Here is a 24,929-nt window from a genome sequence, read left to right on the forward strand (position 1 = left end):
TACAAGATAACTAACACTAAGCATTCTCACTTACAAAACACTTCCACGTTGCCAACACACAGAACACACTTACAATTCTTTTTTGTACATACAACACACACAATTTCTATTGTTTGCGTACTCAAAATTTTTTCCTGCGCACAACACATAATTTCCTTGTGCTTATCTAACTTCAGTTTAATAGATGAATTAACTTCTGGACTGCATGTTTGGATTGATATATCTTGTGAACTACATGTTGGTAGTGGACATTAAGACCGCATGCTTGATTAGAACGCCACCTGCATGGCTGATGCAGTGATGTGTATTACCCGCTAGTAGATACTTTTAGGTTGTTGCATGTCTTAATCTAAATGGCATATGTATGATGCAAAAATATTGTAAATTGCATGCTTTTGTGACTTGCAAGTTTGGAAAATGTTCTACTTATAGACGGCATGCTTCCAAAAATTTGTTGATTTTTTCCCAAAATAATCATAGTCATATACAATATGCTCATATGGTTATAGTGTGCTAAATGTTAAAACATTTTTAGAGAATGAGTGAACTTCAAATGAACTTTGAACTTCATCTCTAAATTTACTTTTGCATATGTTAAGTAATAATTCTATCAATTATGGACTCATTTGTATTATTTGATTATTATAGTTGTTTTAGAGTCCTATGAAAGCCATGTAAATCATAAACATCACATTCTATTTTTTTCATAGAATTATATTCTAATTTATATTGTTTATGAGATCCATGAGCACATTATATTATTTAATTCTTATTATATGAAGCTCTTGTGCACTCGTAAAATTCATTACTGGTTGGATTATTGTGATCTGTTTATTGTGAACACCTAGGTTTGGAGCATATATTTATGAAAAATATCATATTTACAGGAGAAATGCTACCAAAATTTTTCAAAAAACATATACTAAATTTTTTTACTTTCTTAATTTGTAAGATTTGCAACCGTCACAATGCCAACACAATGTCATGCACTACGGATGCAGCTTTTGACTCTTTTTGTTATCTAAACAGGTGAAATTTCTGTATTTGAATTTGAATTTGTATAATGTATTTGTATTTAAATTTGAATTTGTATAATATATTTATATTTGAATTTGAATTTGTATAATATATTTTTATTTTTATTTAAATTTGAATTTGAATTTGAATTTGAATTTTGAATAATTTATGAATTTTTTAGCAATTATGGTTTAATGTTACGTATACGAAAATGTAATTACAAATTTTTACAGGAATTAATAATTGAAAAAAAATAATTTAAAATTATTAATGACAATTTTAAAATTATCACTACTAATTGTCGAATTTAAGTATTAGTGAAGGTTTCAAAATCGTCACTAATAATTGCCTTTTTTTTTTAAGAGTTTTAGTGAAGGTTTTCAAAATGTCACTAATAATAGAGCATTAGTGACAAATTTAAAATTGTCACTAATACTATGGCTTTAGTGACGATTTTTAATCGAACCGATATAGAATTTATAGTGACGAGTGTAGATTTTTTAGTGATGATTTTAATCCATCACTAATACTTTATTATTAGTGACGGTTTGAAAAATTTGTCACTAATAAGTATTAGTAATGGCAGATATAGCGACTAATTCAAAATTGTTACTAATAATCTTTTTTTTTTTTGTAGTGACATCCACAGAAGCAATCCGGTAAAGGTTTCACTATGAAAAATGAAAGTACACAATACAATGATTTCAATGATCTTACTCTCACACAATATGCCCAGAAAGACATATTTAACAACCCCTCAAAGGTTTCCCTCCAAATACCCAATCGTCTTAACATTCATATTCAAAATTTGAATTCGTTCTTGCAGCCCTAGGAGCACTCGTCGACGAGTCACTAAATGGCTGAGATTTGCTGCTCTCGGTATCTCAGATGCCTAATATTTTCTGGCTCTTAGTATCTCCACTCGTCGACGATGGAGGCCCACTCGTTGATGAGTCACTGCTGCACAGCATAAAGACTTCATTTATATGTTTTTCTTCCTTTGTTTATGAACTCCACTAAGTGTAAGAGTCACACACAATACAACAAACAGTTATGGCTAATTCTCTTCTTTTTCTTCTTACTCTCCTCCTCTTACCTATTTATTCATTCAAAATAGAAATGTTATCTACATCCTAAAAAAAAAAAAATATTCTAACTATTTCCTGTTAATCTTCCGCCACTCTTTAAATTTCAAGCATTATTACCAAAATAAATTTTTAACTGGCTTCTTAGTGTTTTTATGCATTATTTGATGAATTGAATGGACATTTAAGAAATTTTTTTTTTTTCATTTGAGTTGTATGAATTTTTATTTAATTTATGGCTTTATATTTCTAAATTTTATTGTGAATTATCTTTCCATGACTGTACAAGTTATAGTTATATTTTTATATCTTGATTTTTCATGTCTATTTCACCCTTGATTTTAACCATTAGTTTCTCACAATAATTAATTTCTTCTTAGTTCTAACCTTTCATTTCAACTTCCAACCTTATGGATTTTCCACTAAAAAATGTAACCATTGAGTGTGTCTAACTTCCCTATTTTTCTTTATCTATTTGAACACATCAACTTCCTTTTGCTAAATTCACAAAAACTAGAACTACCTTTCACCACCATTAGACAATCATTTTCAATCAACCATGGCTAATTCCCTTCTTTTTCTTCTGACTCTCCTCCTTTCTCTGCCCCTACCTTTAACTTTGGTAACTTTTTTCTTCTCTTTCCATTCTTTATTTTTCTTTATTTGGTTGAAAAGAAAATTAAAGTGCAGACACGAAAAGGGAAGGGAAAAACTAACCTTTTATTCATCTAGGCAACCGAACAAGAATATGCATTTTTAGTTTTGACTTAGCCTCCAAACTTGACTTTGATTTTATAATAGTATAAGTGCATTTTGAAAGAAAATTTACAGTCTTCATTTTCTGCATACTTTTTTTAATAGTTGCGATTTTGATGCTACCAAATGATCAAGGAAATTCAATATTGAATTGATTAAAAAAAAAAAACAAATAAGTACAATGAATTATTCTTACCATCTTTGGTATTTAAACAAAAAAGCCTTGGTATATGGAAAAGACTTTATCATTTGCAAACATAGCATTTGCCTGCAAAAATGTAAACTACAACCTTATATAGGAAGGAGTCATAAATATTTACTGCTAGAAGTTTAGGAAATAGTCCAACAATTACAACTTCAAAAAGTTGGGCCTCATTACTGTGATTGATCCAAGTAAGCCCCTAATTTTATCTATACACAACTGCAAATCAAGAAAAACATTTGAATACATTGTGCTACAATGAAGTGTTTATTTTATACATATGGATTAAAGTTCGACAAAAGTAATGGTTTGAATTCTTGAATTAGTAGGTTATAATGGCTACAAGCATGTATTTAAAAGTCGCTCTGAGAATGGTCCAACTGAGAATGGTCCAACATTGATTTTACACTTATAATCAATGTTAGAGCTTTCTAAATTTATTCTACAATAATCAATAGACATTGAATTGTATGTTTATGTGGTCAATAGAGAATAAGGATTTTGGCCTATATATTAGGTTTAACAAACTGAGAATTAATATTTTCTCATTTAAATATTTTTTTTTTATTACATAGGAACTTCAGGCACCAACAAGTCTTTCGAACCCTCTAGTGCGGCACCAAACCTACGAATCAGCGTCCTCTCCCTAGGTTTCGCTAATCAGGTAAAGTCCGGAATACGGACACGGCTTCTGTGCATCAGTTGGATGTTCAGCCAACCCAACCCCTCGGACACATCTCCATTACCATCTATGGTTCCTACTGGCTCATAGAGAACTCTCACCATCTACGGTCCCCGCTGGCTCATAGAGCGAACTCTCACCATCCATGGTCCCCACTAGCTTATAGAGTAAATTCTCACCATCCACAGGTACCGCTGGCTCCGTAAGTGTATTTACCTGGAATTGAACCCCCGATACTCCTTCTTACGTGTTGATGCCTTTTCACCGCGCCATGCCTGTGGGGGTTCTTATTTAAATACTTGCTAACACATATAGTTTACCACTAAATAAAATCCTTTATTTCAAAGACCATTTTTCCCTATTCAAGTTTCCTGTCAATCAACTCTCTACTCTATTATAGGTTTAAATTAGAATCTATAGTTATATATTAATTTCATTTCATATTTTATTCTTTGATAATACTTTATCTTCTAGCATCGGTTTGAAAAGCATATAATTTGAGTTTATACTCATATATTTGTTGAATCGTAATTTGGATTCGTATTTATTTATTTTCAATCTAATAAACTTACAAATCAATTTATCTACATGCAACACATGTACACCCAACTAGTATTTATCATAGAGCTAAAATACAATGGAACGGACCCTTCTTTTATCTTAATTTTTCACCATATTATAACTAATTTTAATTTTAAATAATATCTAATAGATAGACCTCTTCTCGCGCATGTGTAACCATCTCTTCTAAGACTATAAAAGGTCGCAAGTAATTCCCTATTTTGAACCACTGCAAATTCATATTTCCTCTGAATTCAAAGTGCAAATACTTGAAATTAAACTCACCAAAGCGAACACATTGGTAATTTACTCTCCTTTATTTTTTTGCTAGGCTGGTAATTATGATAATTTCTAGAGGGGGATTTGGAGGCCGAAGTGGAGAGTCTATACAGGCCCAAATGAAGAAGTATGAGAAGCTTAAAAGAAAAACAAAAGCCCAAACAGGCGTTAGCAATTGGGCTTAGAGCTTTGGCTCCTTTGCTGTCCATACCCATATAATTTCTAAGCTTTATATTTCTAGGTTCTTAAGTAGTGTTTAGTATAGATATCGGTATCTAAATTAAACTTATACTGATTTGTTCATATAATCTTATATTGTTTTTTATCTAAATCTATACGAATTCAAATTCGAGATCTCAATCTCAATTTTTGCTTTCAAATACAGTGTGAGTTATTTTCATTCACTGAATTATTGGCACTTTAAAAGAAAAGTTCATGTCGTATAGCCAATAAACACAAAGGACCTTAGGTGTCCACGTTGGCACACTAAAGAAGAGAGAGAGGAGAGGCCAAAAGAGATCATGGAGAAGAGTGCAGTAGATGAGGATTGAGCCTTGAAGGAGAGATTGAAAAACACATAATGCGCGGAAGATAGACGAAAAATAAATGAAGAGCTTTTCAATGCATTCTTCACAATCTTGTACTCGGTTTATAGCCTTACAAGCATGCAATATTTGTGATGATGATCGATTAATGTTGTTAAAAATGTATTTACGATTATATGATTCTGCATTGATTATAAGCTAACACTTCTACTACCACTACATATGACTTTGTCGAGGCAAGTTTTAAAGCATGTCTCTGACTCTTAAATTCTTTTGCTCGACGTTGCTACTTGCTTGGTTAAATCGATATCTAGGGTTTTTTCTTTCGTTATCTGGTGTCAATTTTTGAATCATGCTACCATCTAGAAGTATTGTGAATTTATTTGAGTGTATTGTATTATCATATCAAATCAAGTCTCTTGATTTCATTTTCTAGAAAAGCATGTTACACAAGTTACGCATGAATGCATTTGCGGTGAATACAATACAATCTTTATAATTTTTTTTCCAAAATAAACAAAATCAATAATCCAACTAATTTTGATATACTTGGAAATGAATATGTCGATTCTCGAGCTTAGGGAGCGTCTTCTAAAATATGGCGGTGATGGATCTTTCAAATGATGAAATTGATTAAATGCATGTTGGAAGATGATTGTTTTGATCTTCTAGCTCCTTAATTTTCTTTGATTATTCCCTTAATTTTATCCCGTGACTTGCTCAACTTAAAACCTCTACATATGTTGAGGTGTCTGTGAATCGAAAATTTCGTGCTTTTGAAGTTAAAGATAGTAAAATTGGTATAAATATTAAGGTTTATATTAATCAAAAGAATGAGTACAATACAATCTTTATATTTTTTTTTCACAATAATCCAACTAATTTTGATATACTTGGAAATGAATATGTCGATTCTCGGGCTTAGGGAGCGTCTTCTAAAATATGGCGGTGTGTTGGAAGATGATTGTTTTGATCTTCTAGCTCCTTAAAGAGATTTTTCGTGAGCGGTGAGGTCGTGAGAGAGAGGGGGTAAGGTTAATGAGTTTATATAGCAGGCAAATAGTAATTAGGGTTTTATGGGTAAGGGCAAATAAATGGTCTGATCCGAACCCGGCTTGACCTATTTATAAATTGTTCGAATCCGAATAGATTCGTTTATAAACAGATTGATTTGTATAAATTCAAACTCGTTTTAAATGGATAGATTACAGATCAATCGTCGAGTTCCGACCTATTTTGTCAACCCTGGCCTTCACCCTTGATATCGTGCGGTTTCCCATCAAAGTTGCATATCAAGGAAAGGAAAGAAAGCAGACGTCCATTAGATTATTCAAAGTTAGTACAATAGAATCCATGGTATAAGATGCACAGTTCTAGAATCCTAAATTGTCTTATGGCTGTGCTGGTGGCTGATTTGAGATATTGTATTCGTACTAAGCTTCATCAAAATGCGAACAATACACGAAAGCTCACGAAGGGTAGAGCAATCTCAAAACGCATTTTTCCATAATTGATTTGCAAAATCAGCAGGGTGGTTTTGAAATTGGGTTCAAGACAAGTATAAAATCATTAGAAAATTATAATCTGTGTAGCTCTGCTGGGGAACACAAACCATAGGAAATTTGGATACAGTAGAAATGGGTGAGGATTGAGGAAGGAGACTGCCTGCACAGAAGGCGCAGTCCCACAGGCGGCTCAGGGATTTGTGGTTGCATAGGGCCCACTCACAGGCCCTACCATGAAATATTTTAAAAAAAATTTTGGGGTTCATATTTTTCCGGAATTTTTGGGCATAATTTTTTAAATTATCCGAAGATTAATATTTCTTAAAATTCAATTTTTAATTGCATATTTTATGCCATGCTCTTCGATTTCGAGGACAGAATTTTTTTTGTTTATTTGTGGAACCTATGAGGGATATATTTAGTTCATACTCTTGGCGTTGACATCATTTTGAGCAAGAATTAAAAATTTTGATTGCTATTTGTATGAATGATATTAACATACTTAAAATTATAATTTAATATGAGTTTGGAATAATTGAAAGTAATCTAAATTAATTAAAATTAGCTTTGCCCCAAACTACGAGATGGACTTATTCTGTGATAACAAGGCTGCTATTGACATTCTCATAATCCAGTTCAGCATGATTGGACCAAACATGTGGAAGTAGATCGACACTTTATTAAATAAAATCTTGAGATCAAGATAATTCGATTTCCATTCGTTAAATCTAAAGATCAGTTGGCAGATATATTTACAAAAGTTGTGTGCAACAAGAGCTTTTACAACTCACTTGACAAGTTGGGCATTAGAGATATATATGCACCAACTTGAGGGGGAGTGCTGGCATGATTGTAGGCTTGATTATAGGATTAAAATTATGACATGATTATAGGAGGAAATTTCAGATAGGTAAATATTGTAATATATATTCATTCATCTTGTACAGGAAAACATGAAGAAAAAATATACAGATTTTTATTTTTTATTCTTTAACAAGTGGGTTGTAATGTTTTCATCCTTCCAGTTTGGTGCTACCTGAGCAGTCTGAAGGGTCTACCCAAGTAGGACTTATGGGTCATAAAATAAATAAATAAATAATATTATAGTATAAATAATAATGATAAATTATATTGTTATATATTTTCTAAATAGAAATCATTGGAAAGGTGATTTTAAAAATATTATATATATATATATACATCATTTAATTTTCACAATTATTAAGAAAAATATATAATTTTATTATTTATATTATAATATTATTGTGATGTGACACATCATAAAAAATTAAGAAACAAACTTTTACAATCTATTTTTATTTTAAGACAACTTTATACTTTTTTTTTCAAGCAATTATATAAACTCTCAAATTTAGATCAATGACACTAGAAAATGTAATTTTTTTTCTTTCTTCATGTAAATGAGACTATGTCATGTCCTGAACTCTTTTTTTTTTTTTTACTTTTAGCCTGATTTTTTTTTTAAAATAATATATAAATTTAAATATGTAAAAAGGCAAAAAGAATTTGCATCCTAAATAAGAAAGGAAATTATAACTTATTTCAAGAAAGAATAATTTATTAGGATTTGTTGATGTGTCTCCTCTTCTTCCATTGAATCGCTCCTTCCAAAGTGACAACGCATTTACTAAATCTGCAGCCAAGCATACCCCCTTTCTGAAGAGAGATATTTACTTGAGGCAAGCAGAAGAATGGATACCTACTTCTTGGCTCATGCACTCAATTTAAGGTACCTAGCTACTTTTCTATCTTAGCAGCGTGGAACAAAACATTTCCACAAATTCAATCCTCACCATCAGACCTCCATATATCATGCCATCTCCTCCGAACCTGCAGCTGGACTTGTCCGTCGATCAAACCCTTTTGTGTATAATATATACACGGAAATGATCAGAAGAAAAGCTAGAAGCAGCAGCAACGACCTCGACTTGGCCACGGTGAAAGCCGCCGCATGGGCATGGCATCAGCATGGATCAAACTCCGATCAGAAGCCCAATATCAGTGAATTTGATCTCCGGAGAGCTCGCAGATCAGCTCCGAAACCATCTCGATACAAGCTTGAAGCCCTCAAGAAAGCCCGAGAAGCCGTGAAGGGATCACGCAGTCCAGACGATTGTGTCAATAACACTCTTCTTGATACTTATGAAATCCAAAGGATTTCCCAACAACTAGACCATCTCAAAAACCAGTCTCATTTTAAGGTCAACATTAAAGTTCACGGCGACTCTCTTGCTGATAATGATGGAAGTCTCGTGAAGATGATGATAAAGATGAAGAAGAAGAAGAAGAAGTTAATTGAAGGGTTTTGGCCAATTAGGCAAGCTGTGAGATGTGGTTCAACGAATGATGTCGCGGTGAATGCAAATAGAGTTTTTAGGGATGGGAGATCAAGGGAGGAGCCATATATAACTTGTGGAGTTGGCCAACTATTGGCCACGGGGATTTCATGTGTTCAACGTGTCTTCAATTCTTACCACTAATAATATGGGTGGCGGTTCAAACCCAAGCTAGGGTGATTCTTTTCATTTGCATGAGATTGGATGTATAAGAAGTTAGGGTTTGATCAAAATGTATGATTTTGATCTCTACTATTATCTCTATCAATTTTGATTAAGTTAAATTTTTCTACCCATGAAATCTTGATATTTATTTTGTAAGGTTTGGACAATTTTCCTTTTTTTATTTTCATGAGATTGGATGCATTTGAAGTTATAATTTAAACGTTGTTTACGATTTTCATCTCAACTATACCTCTATTTGATTTCTAGTGTAAATTTTTCTTCTCCATATGCAAGGGCAATGCATTCAAATTCAAACCACATAAATCTTGGTGCTTATCTTGTGTTATTTTTTGTTTGGTTTAGTTTATCTCCCTTTTAATTGTTTTGTTTTGGATTTCAATAATAGCTCAATTTGAAGACTTAATGTACAATTCATGCTACATTTCACAAGTATTAGGTGTACGATGAAGACCTCTGTAACGACCCTAATCCGCCATGTGGGCTCGGAGTGCTACTTTAGTGACGTCAGTGTACCTGATACCTTATTCATCAAATATAAAACACACGTACGCAGCGGAAATAAAATATAAAATCTTCAAATTACATTACCAGAGTTCTAACTATCTTTATACTCGAATATATCCATTTCCACATAACTATATCCCATAAAACTAAACAAAAATAAAATCTCTATCTACACACTACTACATAAAATTTACATCACTAGCCCGACTCCTCTAGCCAACTAGACCCGATCTCTAGGATTTCCTGAAAAGACAGTTTGTAAAGTAGGTGTGAGGTACAGTTCAGTGAGAGAAAGACTAAGTTAATGTCAGTGTGTGGCCAGCATGCATTTAGTGTACAGAAAATAACCAGTTCACTAAATAGACAAATACATTTATTCACTAAATAGATAAACACATTTATGAAAACATTCTTAATTTACATTCACACGCACAATTAGCCAAGGATAGGGAAGATTAGCTACCCATACAAGTAGCTTCCCTCTACTCTAGTACCATTACTGCTACTAGGGCACTCACTTTTCTCAACAACCCCTCGAATTTATCTTATTAATTAACTGTATTCATATAAATTAACATATATGCATATAAGACACTACATGTGACAAACATGTCGTTTACATTCCCATGGCACGGGTTGTGCGACCCGAAGGCTGGACTAAGCCGGGGTGATCAACCCAAACAAAGTCAAAAATAACATCCTTTGCAAACACATATGCAGGCATCCACAGCAAAGCTGCAGGTCCGACGCCCCTACTTCAACCTCACGGAAGCAGTCGATTGGACCCCCTACACTTCTATCCAAACAATGTGGGTGCACATGGTCTAACAACGGTATCGTGCTCACAATACACTGATCCCCAAGGTTCCTAAAGCATATCATACAATTTAGATAATAGAAATCACCATTTAAAACATTAATTCATATATATTTCTTGTTATTCCAAACACCTGGCCCTCCGGCCACAAAATACAATCTGGCTTATAGCCACTAATTAAAACTTGGTCCTCGACCGTCAAATAATAATCCTGACCCTTGGTCAATCAAATAACACCTGACCATTGGCCGTTAGTTCAAATTCCTGCATTTCAAAAACAGTTCTAGTATTTTCACAAGCATTTCTAGTATTTCACAAACAATTCAGTATTTCAAAATCTCAAATCTAGATATACAATAATCTATACAAATTAAGTCATCTGCCACACAATTTTTCACATTTTAACATATCCATATAAATAAACAAACTTTTCACCATTCATTTTATTCAAAAATATCATACCATATATCCTAAATTTGTAAAATCCATTTCGAACGGTTGGTTTTCAAAATAGCCTTTAAATTTTCAAATGAATAAATAAATAAATATATTTGTATAAATATAACAATTAAATTGATTCAAAATTCATAAAATTACTGACTTAACTTAATCCCCTTACCTGATTCCTGAAAAAACCCGATAACACCCCGGCCTATGCCCCAGGTGTTCAAAAACCCCTAAACCCTGAAATTCAAATTTCACCATATTATTCATCATAATTCGTAGAGTAATTTTTCCTAAAATTTTGCTAAGTTTTGAATACCCTAAATAGCTTAATAAAAACCTAAATTATCAAACTTACCCCCGATTTAGGTTTGGTACCCCGGAACTCCAATTCGAAAACCCGCTCTGGTTAGATTGTAGGGAATCTCCCCACGAATCTTCTGGCAATTTTCGTTCGTTAATGGGCTTAAAGTTTAAGAGAAATTGAGGTAAGTTTGAGATTTGGCCTTACTCCAGGAGATATGTCTACACCGTTCCCACGACAAATCCGCTCTAGTAGAAATGTCGGTGGCGGCGAGCAGAGCAAAACGATATTTTCAGATTTTTAATTGATCGAATAATGGAAACAAGATGGAGGAGAGTGGGAGAGAGAAAACGAGGAGCTACGTGAAGCTCTTTGTTTGCAGAGAGAAAGAAGAAGAAAAAAAAAAAAAGTTCTTGAAGGATCTTTGATCCTTCAGGATCCTTCAGGGATAATATATATATATATATATATATATATATATATATATATAAAATATTTTATTATAATATTATATTATATTATTTAATTAACAATATTTATTTTTTATTTTTTTATTTTTTAAATTTTAATTTAATTATTTTTATTTTTATTTTTATTTTTATTTCTTTTTAGGATTACTACAACCTCATTAAGCATCATGGAGATTTGACAAAAACCCTAAGAATCTTTTAGGGTATCTCAAGAATTTTAGATTTGAAATGAAGGTTTCAAACCTCGAACAAGGAGTGGTAGCCACCGCACTAATATATGGCATTACCCCTTTTAAACGAGTAGTTGAAGAAAGTAAAGGGATATTGCAATGCTAAAGATAAAGTGGAGAAAGCTCAAAAATATATTGTGTGTGTGTGTATGTTTGAGAGAGAGAGAGAGAGAGAGAGAGAGAGAGAGAGAGAGAGAGAGAGAGAGAGAAGGAAAAGAATGAATTGAGAAACATATATAAAAAGTAGCCCCAATGAGGAAGAAAACATGTCGAATCGTCCCTAGAAAAGGAGTAGGCTTTAAGGAAGAGGGTTGAGCATTTCACCATGCTCAATACATTATAAGGTCAAACCGTTACGTAGAAAAGGAATGATCCAATCCCGAGCGTCTGCTAACTAAGACCACCCTAAATAGGGGCTTCAAGAAGATATCTAGACCAATACTTACAATTCAGTGGGATTAAGACCATGATATAAAGGACTTTCGATACCCTAGCATACACAAACCACAAAGCTAACTCATGAGAGGATCATTGTAGAGACCCTATTTTGTCCGGAGCTTTATATAGCAAAACCTAGATTTCTTATTTTAATTTTCATGCCCTTTAGCTAGGGTCTTTACCTAAGTGCGATCTCTCATTTCACTCATTTTCACCACCTGATTCAAACATGTGTATAATAGATTGTTTTTTAATATTCATTATTACAATCAAAAGACAAAAAATATATATATAAATGATAAATACATGAAAAAAAAAAAAAGGCTCCATTCTGGTAAGCCGACTTCCCAATGTTTACATCAATTTGCGTACACATAAAAAAGGAGAGAGTTTTTAGTTAGTCATATTTTAATGAATGTAAATAAATCAAATATAAAAAATCGATCAATCAATTTAAGCAATCACTATCAACATTTGTTTTAAAATTAATCTATCAATCAAAATTGATTGGTTATTATTCCTCCTTTGCCTTTACATAGGGCTTCTCAAAGAAAGGGAAAAAAAAAAAAGGAGATTGAGATTGGAAAATTAGGGGAAAAAACAAAAAAATAAAAAGTGGAAGGATTATATATATTGAGAAAAGAGAGACAAAAAGTAAGATTGAGAAACGTAACATGTTCTACTAGCATAAATACCGATAATACCATAATACGTTATTATGTCTGTCATTATTCTGTAATTCACATCTGTTCATATTCTCAGCTTTGTCATTTCGTAGTATTTCACTTTACGTGACTCTTTCCCATTTTACATTGTTCACATTTCACATTTCATTACCGTTTCTTTCATTTTCATTTTCATTTCATTTCATAACATGTCTAGCATCTTTCATCTGTTTTACCCAACATTTTTTAACTGTTTTACCGAACATCTTTCAACTGTTTTACCCAACATCTTTCTGCTGTTTTACATGGTTGCATTAACAGTCTCATGCAGCATATTTCATATAACATTTTCATACTCAATTCATTTCCTATATATCCTACATCTCATATATATATATAATATAATTCCACACAAAATTCTATCTTACTTATGCCACACAATTTAACAATAAAATTCTTATATATATTCCTTGTAAAATAAGTCAACCCACATTTAACATTTATATGTTGAAAATATATCTTTCATTTCTTACATAACTATCTTGAAAATATCTTTCACTTTTATTAGTTCATTTTCGCATATACGTATCTAATAAACAACCTTAAGCTCTGAAAACATAATTTAAATGGTTGGCATTTTAAACCTATACTAAAACATATACACGTATATATAACACAATTCATTTCTCATTAAATTCCTAAAAATTATGGTTTAATATATATTTTTCCCCTTACCTGGTTTCTTGAACTACACCAACAAGGACCCCGAAAAGATGCCTACGTCACTCACCTGGATCCTGAAATAAAAATCATAATTCCATTAAATCAATCCTAAATAAAATACTATTTTAATATTTCCTAAGCCCTTAAATTTCGAATAAATAATTATACTCTCAAATATAATCAATTTACTTATTTTTCCAAATCTCACTCTCGCTTTGGAGTGGGGCGTAGGAAACCCAAATTGGAAATTTACTCTAACCAAAATGACGACGATTGTGACTAGGACCCCGTGGTGGTGCCCGATTGTCAATTTAATAGCATATTTAAGGAGAAATTGAGGAAATAGGAAAAAATTACCTTTTCTCAGGAATGGTACCTACGCCGCTCCCATGACAAATTTACTCTAGTAGAAATGTCGGTGGCAGAGTTAGGAACGGAACCCAACGGAACCTTCTGTTTTCCGATCGGTTGAATATTCGCTGAGATTGAGGAGAGAAAGGAGAGAGACAGAGGAGGGAACGAGAATTCAAGGGGGGGGTGCGTTGTTCTCCTTCTCTCTTTAAAAAAAATATCTTCTTCCTGAAGCTTTCTGCTTCAAAAAGTCATTAAACTATATATATATATATAATCCTATATTATAATATAATATATTATATTAATATATTACATTATATAATTTAATTAATAATAATTATTTAATTAATTTTTTAAAATTTTATTTATTTATTTATTTATTTATTTTTATTTTATTTTTTTTGGGATCACTACAACTAGAGATTATAGAATCTTGTCTTGTAGCAGTTCCCCTTCCTTACGGCATGGCCTCCCAGAAGATAATTTAGTGATTGAAGAAAAACTGAGAGATATGTGTGTGAGACAAAAAGGGTTAATTGGCATTTAATACCAAAACCAGAATAATAAGGTGAATGTAATTAAAATAATAACTAAAAACATAAATCTAACCTTGCATTCGCCAAAGAGTCGGGGAGTGAAAGAAGACTATTGATGGGATTGAAATGAATTAATTGAAAGAGTGGTGGGATCCATGATAGAGAGAGAATTTTATAAATAAATAGTCTTTCCTCGTCATATGAGAGATGAAGAGGGAAACATAGCATTTTATGGCAATAAGTGGAGCACACAAAGTGATAGGTCCTATGAAATAATTATAAGAGAGGTAATTCCATGGAGAAATTAGGCTTATCTCCACCTTATCTTCATTTCCACGTATACATCATGTATGTATGCATGCATACATATATACATACATGCATATACACACATATTCTAACACATACACACACACACACACACACACACACACACACAACATGTGCATTATCTATGTATTACTTGCTTCTCGTTTTTGTTTTCTTTTTTTTTTACTTTTTGACAAGACCTCTTTTTTTCCCCCATACCCCTATCTATTCCCTTATTTCTTTCTTTCTTTCTTTCTTTCTTCTTCTTGTTCTTCTTCTTCTTCTTCTTCTTCTTCTTCTTCTTTTCTCTTTTTTCAAGTTTAGTCATACATCAAGTGCACAATTTAGCTTTGTTCATGGTGCTAACATTAATGCGTCATGATTTCCAACATTACTGGTTTTGACTTGGTCTCTTGCAATAAGTGTTGACCACCCTAGCTAGGTCCTGTTCAGGGGTTAAACATCCCAGATTTGCACTACAGCATGGCCCTTGTAGTATAGGTTAACCACTCTAGCTCTTAATCAAGAGTTGATAGTCCTAGATTTGCACCACATCATGGTCCCTTGCAATATAGGTTGACCACCCTAAGTATCATTCATTGATTGACACCCCATGTTCGCACCACAACATAATGCCTTATAGTATAGGTTGATCGCCTTAAGCCTCATTCAGGTGTTGATCACCTTAGATTTGTGCCACAACTTGATTACTTTATACCTATAACAATGTCCCTTTTGACGTCAAGAACACATTATCCAACTTCACAAGAATTATGGAAAATACATTCTGTCAAGTGGCCTATTTAGCTGATGCATAATCAATATTACATAAGATATCATGAAATACAAAATTAAATGTTCTCCAAAATAGCAATTGTAAGTCATGAGCTTCTTTGAGGTGAAAAGGCACATATGATCTTGATGTCCTTCAATGCAATGCTACAAATGTGGTAAATTGTGAAGAGGTCAATATTGAAGATGAGGTTCATGACAAGCAAGCACCTATGGTGACTCATACTACTAGGTAATGATTCACATTTGGCTGCCACAACTACACAAGGGTAAAAAGTAAAGGAGTAAGTTGATGAAGGGGACAACATCGCAACCGAGGATAAGATCAACATTGTTGAGGATAAGATAGCATCGCTAATTAGGATGAGATCAGCACTAATGATATGGTAGGCCATAGGCGATGGCCATGCTAGTTGGCAACTCATGCAGTTGGATGAAGATTTGTCTTCAACTATCACACTTAGAGGAAAGCTTGAAATCAAAGGAAATTTTATAGCTAATAAATTAAGTTGTTAGAACTTTGCCATAGATCGACATTGATGATGTGGCTAGTAATGGGCTCTCTAATTAAAAAATCGCCTCATTGGACAAAGAATCATATCCAGCCATTTTGTAGACATTGACATCATAATGACTTTTGTAGTTGACAAAGACAACAATGCTAGGAGGATGAATGATGCTAGTGATGGCTATCAACTAACTCATAGTCAAGGAATCACACTTTGAATTGAAAACCATATCTAGTTGTTGTGACAAATGTAATGAGTGACACTGGAGTGGAAGAAACTAAATAAGACATACTTGGAGTTGGTTCCCCTTCCATTTCATTTTGGAAAGAGAAACAATTATATTGGGCAGTACACAATTTTAGCTCTGGTGAGCCAAGCACATCTATTTGTTAACCACCTAGGATGTTGTGCATTGATTTAAAGTTTAACTGCATATAACATCGTTTGTAGCTCATTTGTTTACTACCCTAGATTTGGTAGAATATTTTACTAGTTTAGCCATATGTAATAGTATTGGTAGATTGTCTATAATTTGCCTTTGATTTGTTAGTTTTAAGAAATTTAACCATCTTGATGTTTTAGAAGCTTAGCCATTGGTAGATTGTCTGTGTATTGCCTTTGATTTGGTAATTTTTAACAATTTAACCATGTACAACACTATTGGTGGTCCTTTCTATTTACTATCTTAATATTTTTAGAAGCTTAGCCACATGCTACAATATTGTTGCATGTGAAAATAGTGATTTAAGTTCACTTGAATTTGAGATGTGACATAATTAGGCAGACTAATCTAATAACTTTTCCTAATTGTTTATACATGCATAGCACATTTATGCCCCACATTTTCAAATTTAGTATTTCATTTATAGGAGATAATGGGAGTTGAGCTAGATAATGAGAATTTATATTTTGAAAACTTTATAATTAATATTATTTTTTAAAATTACTTGTATACCCATGATCTAAATTTTTTTGGTCAATTAGAAAACCCGCCTAAACTATACAATGAGAGTTAGTCCATCTTTCAATCCATAATCCTTCCCAACCCTCCTAGTATTTGAACTGAGACATCTAACATATAAGCTCCATAACTACTAGAACGTCCCGAAAGGTATTCTATGATTTGTAAATGTTGTAATTAAAATAAAACTTGCAAGATTGGCATATAAGTAGATTATAAAAGCTTTTCTTAACTTTTTTTTTTTTTTACATAGGACTCCAACCACTAACAAGTCCTTCAGATCCCCTAGTGTGGCACCAAACTTATAGATCAGCGTCCTCCCCTAGGTCTCGTTGATCAAGTACAGTTCGGAATGCAGACACGACTTCTATGCATCAGTTGGACGTTCGGTCAACCCGACTTCAGGGACACATCTCCATTACTATCCACAGCCCCCGCTGGCTCACAGAAAACTCTCACTATCCACGATCCCTATTGGCTCATGGAGCGAACTCTCACCATCCACAGTACTCGCTGGCTCACAGAGTAAATTCTCACCATCTATAGATACCGCTGGTTCCGTGAGTGTATCTACTTGAAATTGAACCCCCGATACTCTTTCTTACGTGCTGATGCCTTTCCACTGCGTCATGTCCGTGGGGAGCTTTTCTTAACTCTTTATAATATGTCTTGTGGTTTGCCTAATAAATTATTAGGAATGCATCAATAAGTGGTGTTGGCGTGATTGTAAGATTAAAATTGTGGCATGATTATAGGAGAAAATTCCGGATAGGTAAATATTGCAATATATATTCATTCATCTTGTACTGGAAAAGAGGATGAAGAAATATACAGAATTTTATTTTTCATTCTTTAACATGGTATGAGAGTAGGCTAAACTCTCATCGGTATCATTGAGTCACTGCCGCCGCCGTTGAGTTTGTCGTCGTCGTCGTTGAGTTGCCGTCGTCGTTGGCCCGCTGCTAAGTTGCCACGTGCTAATTCTGATCTCCACTTCTTTGTATAGGATCTCATATTTGATCTCATTGGGTCGTCGTCGTTGGCTCTCCGTCAGATTTGATTCTGCCTCCCCTTCTTTGAAGATTTTTGAGAGGCTCCATGGCCGCTGTCGGACGCCGCAATACTTCATCGCCGCGGTAAACCACTGCTTCCCCAAAGCGGTGATTGAGTAGATTCCTTGAAGTTTTTTGAGAAGCTTCATCTTTTCTACCAAGGTTCCAACTCTAATTCTTATTGAGGTTTAATTTATTTAGTTAGAAAACGTGAGGTTGATTCTGCAAGGAAAAAAAAAGGCCATCGACGACTTCTAAACATTGAGAAAAATCACAGCCACATCAGGAGCAGCAATAATAACATTTTTTATTGGCATCCCCTTGACTGTAGTGGATGTGTAAGTTGCCTTGAATTCTTTCCAAGCGTGGGATTATGTCCGTGGCCATCCTTGCCATACCCCACGACTTCGATTTCAGGTTCCCTGTTTTTCCTTGGTCCTTTTTTGGTGTTTGCTTACAGCTCTAGAGCGGATTCATACGAGGATTTTGGTGGATGCCCGATCAAATCTTGAGCTGATTCATTACATAATGGAGGTTTGTGGTTTTGTTTTTTTTTTTTTGGTTTTTTTTTTTTTTTGTTGTTGTGTGCTTGAAATCTAAGAAGGTTTTTTGGTTTTCTTAATGGAGGACGCTGACGATCTTGGCACTTCTGGTGCCACTTTATTTAATTCTCATCATAATGCTAATAGTAATATTTGGATACTTGACTTTGGGGCTACCGATCACATGACGTTCGATCCCAATGATTTCTCACACACTTCTCCACTACGATGCACAAACATTGCAAATGCCAATGGAGTTGTTGCTTCAATCAATGAGGCTGGCACGGTGACTTTGTCACCTTCTCTTGCATTATCTTACACTTTATTGGTTCCCTCTGTGTCTCATAAGTTACTCTCTATTAGCCAAGTAACAACAAACTTAAATTGTGCAGTGCTCATTTATCATACTTTTTGTCTTCTTCAGGATATTCTCACAAAGGAGATCATTGGGCATGGTAATAAGAGAGGGGGGGGGGGGGGATTATACTACATGGATGATTTTAGTGTGGGTTGAGCACATCATATGCATCATCCTAATGGTATCAAGGAGAAACAGATTTGGCTTTTACATCGTCGATTAGGACATCCGTCATTTGGGTATATGCAACATTTATTCCCTAATTTATTTTCACACATATCAACTGCTGACTTTAAGTGTGATACTTGCATTCTTGTCAAAAGTCATCGAGTTACTTATCCATTGAGTATGCATAAAAGTGACGTTCTATTTGCTTTAATCCATTCCGATGTGTGGGGACTCTCTCATGTTTCTACTGCATTTGGAATTCGCTAGTCTGTTATATTTGTTGATGACTATACTCGCATGACTTGGTTATACTTGCTGAAATATAAAGATGAGGTATTAAGTGTGTTTAAATCATTTCATGTCGTGGTTCAGACTCAATTCTCAACCAAGATGTAGATTCTTTGATTTGATAACGGTGGTGAATATTTTGACTAGGGATTCCTTGATTGATTCCAACATCATGGAATTATTCATGAATCTTCTTGCCCACAGACTCCTCAGCAAAATGGTGTCGCTGAACGAAAAAACCGACATATACTTGAAATTTCTCATGCCCTCTTACTTGGCGCCCCTGTACTCAATTGGTACTGGGCTGATGTAGTTGCTACAGCTACGCACCTCCTCAACCATATGCCATCTAAAGTTTTGGATTTTAAGACACCCCTACAGGCTCTTTCAACTTATGTGTCCTTGCCTACAATATTAATGATTCCTCCCCGAGTATTTGGATGTGTAGCTTTTGTACATCTCCATATGGACCAACGTAATAAACTTGATCCATGTGTTGTTTGATGTCTTTTTTTGGGATATGTCATACATAAAAAAGGATATCGATGCTATGACCTAATCACCAAAAGCACCTATGTCACTATGGATGTAACGTTCCTAGAATCTGACATGTTCTACTCTCCCTTGGTATCCAATCATTCTCTTCAAGGGGAGATCCAAGTTGAAAAGCAGAATTGGTCAAAATTTGACTGGTTGGGGTTTGATGACATAAATACGGTAGTTAGTGGGGAACCTGATAAAACTCCAGATGAATCTCCGGAGGATGACATAACTCTAAGAGCAACATTTACATCAACCCCACCTGAAGTTGAACAGGAATCCCCCCACAACTTAGTACCGTAAGAGCCATCTCCTGAGAATATCCTTGAGGTAAACTCTCCTATTACACTTCCAACTAATAATGATATGGATATCTCTGCTGGTTATACCTTACCTTTCAAGCATAATCGTGGAAAGCCACAAAATAGGTACTCTCCAGAAATTGAGGAACCAAGGTCAAGGTATCTAATTGCCAACTATGTATCTACAAAGAAACTATCTGAGCCCATTAAAAAATTTGCACATGAAATTTCCTCGTATCATGTTCCCACTAATGTTCAGGAAGCTCTAATAGACCCTAAGTGGACTCGGGCTATAAAGGAAGAGCTGGAGGCAATACTAAAGAACAAAACATGGGCTCTTGTGTCATTGGCTAAAGGAAAAAGGACAGTGGGGTGCAAATGTGTGTTCTCCATTAAACACAAGGCGGATGGATCTATCAAACAACATAAAACAATGCTGGTGGCAAAGGGCTATACACAAACATATGGCGTGGACTATAAGGAAACATTCTCACTAGTAGCCAAGTTGAATACAGTTAGAGTCTTGTTATCTCTAGCAGCAAATCTCAACTAGCCATTACACCAGTTTGATGTAAAGAATGCCTTTCTTCACGGTGATCTTGAGGAGGAAGTGTATATGGATATTCCACTAGGGTATATGGAAACCTCAATGACTAAGGTTGTGTGTAAATTACAATGCACTGTATGGACTAAGGCAATCACCAAGAGCATGGTTTGGGCGATTTAGCTTGGCAATGAAGAAATATGGTTTTCAACAAAGCAACTCAAACCATACACTCTTCCTGAAGCATTAACTGGGCAAGGTAACAACATTAATAATCTATGTAGATGATATGATCATTACAAGAGATGATCCAAAAGAAATAACATGACTTCAAGAGCAATGGGCAACAGAGTTTAAGATGAAAAATCTAGGAGAACTCAAATATTTTCTAGGAATTGAAGATGGTAGGTCTAAGCATGGCATATTTCTTTCCCAACGAAATATATCCTAGATTTATTATCAGAAGTTAGGTTACTATATTGTAAGCCCGTAGATACACCAATAATCTAGAATCACAAGCTTGGAGAATACCCAGACCAAGTGCCAACAGACAAAGGAAGGTACTAGAGATTGGTTGGGAAACTTATTTATTTATCCCATACATGGCCTGACATCGCATATGCAGTAGGTGTAGTAAGTCAATTCATGCATTGTCCAAGTGAAGATCATATGATTGCGGTGATTCGGATTCTTCGATACCTAAAGTCCTCCCCTGAAAAAAGACTTATGTTCTCAAAAAAAAATCCACTTGAGGGTTAAAGGTTATACAAATGCTGATTGGGCAGGAAATATTTCAGATAGAAAATCCACCTCAGGCTATCTTACGTTTGTTGGAGGGAACCTGGTTGCATGGAGAAGCAAGAAGCAAAAGGTGGTAGCATTGTCAAGTGCAGAAGCTGAGTTTCACGGGATGGCTAAGGGTCTGTGTGAGCTTTTCTGGCTTCGAAGACTATTAACTGAAATTGGCTTTGCCCTAAACTACAAGATGGACTTATTCTATGATAACAAGATTTCTATTAACATTTCTCATAATCCAGTTCAGCATGATCAGACCAAACATGTGGAAGTAGATCGACATTTCATCAAACAAAATCTTGAAGCCAAGATAATTCGATTTCCATTCGTTAAGTCTGAAGACCAGTTGGCAGATATACTTACAAAAGTTGTGTGCAACAAGAGCTTCTACAACTCAATTGACAAGTTGGGTATTAGATATATATATATATATGCACCAACTTGAGGGGAAGTGTTGGCATGATTGTAGGCTTGATTGTAGGATTAAAATTATGCCATGATTATAGGAGGAAATTTCATATAGGTAAATATTGTAATATATATTCATTCATCTTGTACAGGAAAATGTGAAGAAGAAATATACTGATTTTATCTTTCATTCTTTAACAAGTTGGTTGCAATGTTTCATCCCTCCAGTTTGGTGCTGTTTGGCCCAGTCTGAAGGGTTTGCCCAAGTAGGAGTTATGGGTCATAAAATAAATAAATAAATAATATTATAGTATAAATAATAAAAATAATAATAAAATTATATTGTTATATATTTTCTAAATAGAAATCATTGGAAAGGTGATTTTAAAAATATTATATATATATATATATATATATATATAGATATCATTTTATTTTCACAATTATTAAGAAAAATATATATATTTATTATTTATATTATAATATTATTGTGATGCGACACATCATAAAAAATTAAGAAACAAATTTTTACAATCTATTTTTATTCTAAAACAACTTTATACTCTTTTTTTCAAGCAATTATATAAACTCTCAAATTTAGATCAATGACACTAGAAAATGTAATTTTTTTTTCTTTCTTCATGTAAATGAGACTATGTCATGTCCTGAACTCTTTTTTTTTTTTTTTTTACTTTTAGCCTGATTTTTTAAAATATATATATAAATTTAAATATGTAAAAAGGCAAAAAGAATTTGCATCCTAAATAAGAAAGGAAATTATAGCTTATTTCAAGAAAGAATAATTGATTAGGATTTGTTGATGTGTCTACCTAGTCATTTCTCCCCACCATTTTATTTAATTAAACACACAGAGAATAGTCACTATATCAGAACGGGCACAGCACTTTCCCTACCAAAGCAAATCCACCAAGGTCCTCAAATTCCCACCAAACACTGAACTCATATTTAGCGGACCCATACGTACTCATGGTCATGTCCTCTTCTTCCATTGAATCGCTCCTTTCAAACTGACAACGCATTTACTAAATCTGCAGCCAAGCATACCCCATTCACGCGAGAGATCCCTTTCTGAAGAGAGATATTTACCTGAGGCAAGCAGAAGAATGGATACCTACTTCTTGGCTCATGCACTCAATTTAAGGTACCTAGCTACTTTTCTATCTTAGCAGCGTGGAACAAAACATTTCCACAAATTCAATCCTCACCATCAGACCTCCATATATCATGCCATCTCCTCCGAACCTGCAGCTGGACTTGTCCGTCGATCAAACCCTTTTGTGTATAATATATACACGGAAATGATCAGAAGAAAAGCTAGAAGCAGCAGCAACGACCTCGACTTGGCCACGGTGAAAGCCGCCGCATGGGCATGGCATCAGCATGGATCAAACTCCGATCAGAAGCCCAATATCAGTGAATTTTATCTCCGGAGAGCTCGCAGATCAGCTCCGAAACCATCTCGATACAAGCTTGAAGCCCTCAAGAAAGCCCGAGAAGCCGTGAAGGGATCACGCAGTCCAGACGATTGGGTCAATATCACTCTTCTTGATACTCATGAAATCCAAAGAATTTCCCAACAACTAGACCATCTCAAAAACCAGTCTCATTTTAAGGTCAACATTAAAGTTCACGGCGACTCTCTTGCTGATAATGATGGAAGTCTCGTGAAGATGATGATAAGGATGAAGAACAAGAAGAAGAAGTTAATTGAAGGGTTTTGGCCAATTAGGCAAGCTGTGAGATGTGGTTCAACGAATGATGTCGCGGTGAATGCAAATAGAGTTTTTAGGGATGGGAGATCAAGGGAGGAGCATATATAACTTGTGAAGTTGGCCAACTATTGGCCACGGGCATTTCATGCGTTCAATGTGTCTTCGATTCTTACCACTAATAATATGGGTGGTGGTTCAAACCCAAGCTAGGGTGATTCTTTTCATTTGCATGAGATTGGATGTATAAGAAGTTAGGGTTTGATCAAAATGTATGATTTTGATCTCTACTATTATCACTATCTATTTTGATTAAGTTAAATTTTTCTACCCATGAAATCTTGATATTTATTTTGTAAGGTTTGGACAATTTTCCTTTCTAATTTTCGTGAGATTGGATGCATTTGAAGTTATAATTTAAACGTCGTTTATGATTTTCATCTCAACTATACCTCTATTTGATTTCTAGTGTAAATTTTTCTTCTCCATATGCAAGGGCAATGGATTCAAATTCAAACCATATAAATCTTGGTGCTTATCTTGTGTTATTTTTTGTTTGGTTTAGCTTATCTGCCTTTTAATTGTTTTGTTTTGGATTTCAATAATAGCTCAATTTGAGGACTTCAATGTACAATTCATGCTACATTTCATAAGTATTATGTGCACGATAAAGACCTCTGTAACGACCCCGACCCGTCATGTGGGCCCGGAGTGCTACTTTAGTAACGTCAGTGTACCTGATACCTTATTCATCAAATATAAAACACACGTATGTAGCAGAAATAAAATATAAAATTCATAAATTATATTACCAGAGTTCTAACTATCTTTATACTCGAATATATCCATTTCCACATAACTACTTCTCATAAAACTAAACAAAAATAAAATCTCTATCTATACATTATCTACATAAAATTTACATCACTAGCCCGGCTCCTCTAGCCTGCTAGACCTGATCTCTAAGATTC

General features: G+C 34.2%; 2 protein-coding genes across 2 annotated transcripts; both read left to right on the forward strand.

Annotated features, from left to right (window-relative positions):
• The first annotated feature begins 8,112 nt into the window (after positions 1-8,112).
• LOC131159967 (uncharacterized) lies at positions 8,113-9,332 on the forward strand. Its single transcript, XM_058115224.1, has one exon. It carries the CDS (start codon positions 8,540-8,542, stop codon positions 9,131-9,133), a length of 594 nt encoding a protein of 197 aa, XP_057971207.1. The 5' UTR covers positions 8,113-8,539; the 3' UTR covers positions 9,134-9,332.
• Positions 9,333-23,547: 14,215 nt separating this feature from the next.
• LOC131160794 (uncharacterized) lies at positions 23,548-24,069 on the forward strand. The gene has a single exon (XM_058116676.1). The coding sequence runs from the start codon at positions 23,548-23,550 to the stop codon at positions 24,067-24,069; it is 522 nt and encodes a 173-aa protein (XP_057972659.1).
• The last annotated feature ends 860 nt before the right edge of the window (positions 24,070-24,929 follow it).

The sequence above is a fragment of the Malania oleifera genome, chromosome 7 (assembly GCF_029873635.1).
Source record: "Malania oleifera isolate guangnan ecotype guangnan chromosome 7, ASM2987363v1, whole genome shotgun sequence".
NCBI lineage: Eukaryota > Viridiplantae > Streptophyta > Magnoliopsida > Santalales > Ximeniaceae > Malania > Malania oleifera.

What these genes read in the sequence shown, in the direction of transcription:
- LOC131160794 (XM_058116676.1), top strand. Translation starts at nt 23,548, where the DNA reads ATGATCAGAAGAAAAGCTAGAAGCAGCAGCAACGACCTCGACTTGGCC.
- LOC131159967 (XM_058115224.1), top strand. Translation starts at nt 8,540, where the DNA reads ATGATCAGAAGAAAAGCTAGAAGCAGCAGCAACGACCTCGACTTGGCC.